The sequence below is a fragment of the Kryptolebias marmoratus genome, linkage group LG1 (assembly GCF_001649575.2).
Source record: "Kryptolebias marmoratus isolate JLee-2015 linkage group LG1, ASM164957v2, whole genome shotgun sequence".
Lineage (NCBI taxonomy): Eukaryota > Metazoa > Chordata > Actinopteri > Cyprinodontiformes > Rivulidae > Kryptolebias > Kryptolebias marmoratus.
The window spans coordinates 33704064-33710015 of NC_051430.1; the positions used below are offsets into that span (position 1 = coordinate 33704064).

A 5952-nucleotide genomic window follows, 5' to 3' on the forward strand; every position below is an offset into this window, starting at 1 on the left:
CCCCCAATCTGGCACAACTACAGTTTTACAAAACGGAACTTTTGAAATACTTTTTTAAACAACAATACAATTAAAATAAATACTAATTGATTGCACCTAATTTAAGTCACATTTACAAATAAATTAAATTAACATAAATGAAAAAGTGCAAACAAAGCACCAACACACGTCTCACATCAAGGCTGATGAATAACAACAGACAACTCTGAGAAACAGACAGATGCTGTACTGTGCTGCACAACTTGGCCAGCGTATTTCTAATAAACAAGCGGAGCTTATTATAATATGCTGGGGGAAACCCTGGGAAACCCTGGCTACCTTTTTTAGGATCTTTACGGGAATCAAAGCTCAGTCTTAATATGATGGAAGGTAGTTTTCGGGCTTAGGTTTAGATTAATGTTCCGCATTAGGCTACAGAAATGTGAGATTGTGGTTGGGATAGAAATACAAACTTGTATGTGTGTGTGTTTATTTGTCTGTTAGCAAAATATCTCATAAACCACTGGATGGATTTTAATGAAACGAGTTTATATTAGTTATGTGATGGGATATCAAAAGGAATTGCATTGCACAGTCTAACCACCATGTTTCTAACTCACTGAATCTTGAATCTATCTGGCTGCCACATGTCGCACAAAAATTGAATATTTTTTTCTGGAAGGATTGTTTAGAAGGATGAATGTTTCAGTTCTGCCATCACTAGATGTAATTTTGTGTCAGGTTGCAGGAGAGTTGGACCCAGAATGCAGAAGCTCAGGACTAAACTTCAAGATTTATGAAACCAAAAACAAAAGTCATGGGAACACAGGGAACTCGAGTAATCACCACAAGGAGCTCTGAGACAGCACATAACAGGAGCAATGCTCTGTGGTGAGGGGTGGTGGCGATTGGAAGCAGGTGAGCAATGCTGAACAGGTGTGGATGGGCGCACCAAGCAAAAAAGCAACCAGAAAAAACAGGAATTGCGACACTTGGTGTCATTATAAGATTATCCTAATCTAAAACTCTGGCATGAAAGGCAGCAGGGGATATGCATTCATTCAAGGAACACTAGGATTTAATGTTTTGTGCGCTAGTTTACCATTTGGAATGAGTTTATTTTGTGAAAGGAGGCAGTAGAAGCTGGTTTCTGTAAGACTTTAGGGTAGAAAAACCAATTCAGTAGTTTTAGTTGTATTAGTAGGATTTCCCTCGTGACTATAAAGTGTAAACGTCCCATGAGGTTTATGGAAGAAAATCTCCATGCTCTTGGTTTTGTTAAACCTGGTTTGTGAGGAGGGATTTATAGCCTCCCAGTTAAAACCATTAACTGTAGCTGTTCGAGTTGCTTTGGGAAGCACTCAGGAGATGTGCTGATCTTTTGTTTCTGCAAGATTTCTTGCAAGTCAGATGTTTTCAGCTCTTGCAGTCTGCAGACATCAGTCTGACTTTACAGCTCAGGTAAAAGGTACTTTTCCACCTGCAGCTACTGATTTGTATCAAACATTAACACCTCATCCTTAGTTTATCTCATTAACCATATTACCCTCCATGTTTACTGCTCGCTGTTGAAGGTGAAAGAGCAATACTGTATTTGCCTGTCCGTGTGCCTGTGGGGGTTCTCAATATATGTCAGGATCCACTGGACAGATGAAACTCTCAGAAAGTAAACATTGGCTGAACAGCTACAAGTTATTAAGATGTGGAATCAGCCCAATTCAAGATGGTTTCTTCAGGTAATCATTAGCCAACACAAAATGGCTGTAACTTAGTCAGTTTTACAAATATTGAGCTAAATTCTGCGTGGTAGTAGCTGAGAGTCATTCTAAGTGCTAACAGATCCCATGAGATGGAGCATAAGGGTATTTACAAGTTTCAGCAATAACTTCTTCATTTCTCATCATGATTTGATTTTAGTCTAAAAGTCCGGCAGAGGGCGATGTGCGTTCCTTCAAGAAATGCTAGCCTTTTAAAAATCAATGTCAGCTAAAAAAAACAAAAGGGCATAAATAATTTAAAGAATACATAGTTATAATTTTGCTGTAAACAGTTAGCTCATTAATTAGCCACTTAGTGAGCCTAAGGTAAGATGGTTATCAGACCGGTGCTTATGCTAACTCTTGTAGGCTGTTGCTTGAGTTTCCAAACTTTCAGAAACTGAAATAAGGAATACTGAGTGGACAGCGTGACAAAGATGGAGGGGGAACTTTTTGTCTTGATTATATTTAGTTGTGAGACGCCTTTTAAACTTGGAGTAACGTCATTAAAGCGAATGCAACAACTGAACAGTTACAAAACAAACGTATACAGGTTCTTGTTAGAAGAATCAGTAACAGTTTTGCGACTCTTAGCATCCAGCTACCATTTCACTGTTTTTAACTTGTAGTTGAAAGTTAAAGTTCATGATTGTTTTTCTGCATCCTGGAAGCCTTTCTCTCCATGTTTATACCGTGTTTTATGTCTGACCCTGACACTTTTTTCATTCATTGTTCACTGTTGACTTCAGAGTTCACCTTTTGGTATTTCTTTGTCTGAAGTCTCTAATGTTTGGCTACACTTTATTAGAATTAAACATCCATTTCAAATCAGTTGGTGTGGAAGGGTTACTTTTGATTTCTGAGGAAAGCTGACACCATTCAAATCTTATCTTTTCCTATACAAATATTAGGTCTGAAGCTTTGAGTTAACAGCAGACATTGCTGTAAGATGAAATAAAGTTGAGCAGTAAGTTGTGATGCGTTCAAATTTTAATGGAGTTTTATATTTCCATCAAGAGGTGTGTTTACACAGACGACCACTTTTCACCAGGGTAACATCTCCATATTATGGTTTCTTTATTTTGATTTTAATTAACCTATTTTTTCAATACTTATCATGTTGTTAATTGTGCTATTTTTTATGTAGTAATAAAATAAATAACTAGAGATGTGGTAGGTGGTTAATTGGTTTGTTGAGTGACCAGATGAGCATTTGGTTGGTTCTGGGTAGTTGGTTGTCGAGCAATGTGAGGTTCTTCTGATGGCTAGATTTCTATTAGATTTATAGATTTTTTTATGGGATGAAGGGTGGGGTGGGTTTAACTGTGTAAATCACTGTCGCACATGTGCCATTAAAAACAAAGTTTGTTGGGTGGTTAGTGGTTAAATGATTGGTTGTTCAATGGTTGATTGTTTGGTTGTGTGGTTATAGGATTTTGAGTAGTTAGTTGGGTGGTTCATAGGTTGTTTAGTGTCACTTGGCATTCCTGTGGGATACAATCGGGTGTAGTGGATGAAAAAGAAGTAATAGACATTGTTAACAAATGAAAATGTAATGAAATTGACAAGATTGGAATTTATTGCATCTCTCCCCGTACCTCTTTGTCCTGGGGGCTGCTGACCTATTATTATTTTAGACTTTTTGCATTTTTTCTTGTATTTTCATATGCATATAAAACACGTCCACAATAAAACTGTAAAAGGCATTTGCAAAAATAAGTAAAAACTTATCCAAGACCAGTTACCACCAAGTCTCAGGAGTCTGTAATCATTTGAGACTAACTCCGTGTTGCAACCAACACTGGTGTTTTAGAATCAGACGCTTTTTACTCAAGCAGTAATTTACATACATTTAGGTGGCTTTTCTTCGAAATGCAGATTAAAACATCATTTAAATGTGGACAAACTGCATCAGTGCACTAGAAGATGCTACTTGATTGGCAGTACAGTTTGAGGAGCACATTTCCCTTTTGAGAGGGTTTTGAAAATTAGATGGAAGCATAAAATTCTGATTTGCTCCTGAATAGCATCTACAAAAGCCATAAATTTCTTTGGTGAATCTGAGCCTGTGTGTTTATGAAGCCACACTGTAGGAAGTCAAACAGAATGAGGTCTGACATCATCCTGCTGAAAAACATACACAGATCCTGGGAAAATATTAAACTTTGATGGCAGCATATTCTGTTCAGTCTAACTTATTTATACAGCATCAGATCCATGCAGAACTCATTTCAGGGCAGGGTACAGAAAAGACAACAGGTCTAAATGGGATCCAAATCAATCCATTCAGTAGTGCTGGGCGATATAAGGATCCATATCGTGGGGACGATAGAAAAGTGTCTATCGTGATAAATTTTCTTCTATCGTTTCTGTTGTTGATTGACAGCATGCCCAGGTGAACTGCTGAGGTCTTGAAAAAGAACCTCCACAGGGTAGGGTTTCAATATCTACAAATATTGATTCTTTAAAACTAATTGTAATCATCAATACAAGCATTTGAAACTTCTGAAATGCTTGCAATTGTGTGAATGCTGAGTCAGCCCTTTTTCAACTGAAAATTATGAGTGATGGCTGTTTGAGTGAAATCAATGAGAGTGCTCTCTGATGGACTTCCAGTATGATTGAAGTGTTGTTAACTTTATTTATTTGCACAGGTTTATTGCTTTACTACTGTGATTAATCTTTATAATGTCTACCTTGTGACGACCCATCCCCTGAAGTCTGAGTAAATGGAGCACAGCTCTGTTTTTGAGCTCTTATTGTTTTGTCACCTTGATGGTGGATCTGTTCTCTTTGTTTTGCAGCCTTTGTTTGGGAGGCTGCCTGAACCAATAAACACTGATTAATCTTCCTTACAACCGTCATTAAAGCTGCTACTATCACATCCAGGCCCTTTTCTTTGTCTCCTTAATGCCCATCCCCTCCACCTTTCTCAGCTCTCCGTTTTATCCCCTCATCCTCTTGATCTCTCCGCCGTTCTTCTTTCTTTTCCTCTTCTTTTGACCTTTTGTCTCCAGCCTCAAAGACCTGAAGTTCATATAAGCGGTGATTTTGGTGCAGTTTTTATAATAGCCCAAAGGGGATGATGCTTTTGCCCGTTTACATGTGTTTGTTAATCTGTAACATTGGAAAAATATCTCCATAAACCATTAGGAATAGTAATCATTGGATGTACATCTACAACTGGTTAGGTTTTCGAGTTAACCCCATTCAAGATGGCTACCACAGGTCATAAATAATCCAGTTTTAGAACTTTTGATCTAAAATTTGGTGTAGGAGTAACTGGGAGTTATTCACAACTAATATCACAAGAACTAAACGATCATCTGGAGATGTGTTTTAAAAACTTTGCTGTTTGTCTGTTAGCAAAATATTAAAAAGGCCACAGAATGGATTTTATTGAAACCTTTAGGAAACAATCATTGAATGTATATCTTCAACTGATTAACTTTTGGAGTCAAACCAACTCAAGATGGGCACCAAGCTAATTGATTTTAGCCAAGGCAAAAATGACTTTAAACAAATATTGAGCTAAGTTTTGTCCCCAACATACCAAGCACTATACATTGTGCAACATCTTTGCTTTAAACTTTAACAATAACTGTTGTTGACATCCCCATTTGTCTGTTAGCAAAGCATTTCAAACGCTCAGAAAGTAATAATCTTATTTTATTTATTTTTTTATTTATTTAGAGACAAATTAAAGCAAACTAAAAGTCACAACAAATAGTCACCTTTTGGCAGCTGATGATAATAAACCCTCCAACTATGAGTGTAGCTATGCCTCACCTATAAGAAGAGTGTGTATGATCAAAGTAAATCTGTTGTCTTGTGTGTGTCATATTCAGGTCAGCAGGTTCTGGGTCTGGTGGAGAACCAGAGTGACTGGTACCTGGGGAACCTGTGGAAGAACCACCGACCCTGGCCAGCTCTGGGCCGAGGATTCAACACTGGTGAGTTCTTGATGAGCATCGCAGCCACTTCTGTTCAGGGTCCCAGCATAAACACCTTCACCATATTACAACTACTCCAGTCTTCAAAACATCATGGTGGTTCAGGTTAGTGCTGGGCGAAATAACGATCCATATCGTGGGGACGATAGAAAAGTGTCTATCGTGATATATTTTCTTCTATCGTTTCTATCATAATTGTATCAATGATTCATGTAAATATTTCATAACGTAGGCTACGACGAATGTATTAGTGTTGTCACTTT

The 5952-nt window shown here is 37.7% G+C and overlaps 1 protein-coding gene across 3 annotated transcripts in view; it reads left to right on the forward strand.

Annotated features, from left to right (window-relative positions):
* Nucleotides 1–5952, forward strand: part of large1 (LARGE xylosyl- and glucuronyltransferase 1) — an 88228-nt gene that overhangs the window by 63075 nt on the left and 19201 nt on the right. For all 3 annotated transcript variants that reach the window (XM_037977744.1, XM_017426374.3, XM_017426372.3), the window contains exon 7: nucleotides 5585–5689. In XM_037977744.1, coding sequence (XP_037833672.1) covers nucleotides 5585–5689 — 105 coding nt within the window. The remainder of the gene's footprint in view (nucleotides 1–5584; nucleotides 5690–5952) is intronic.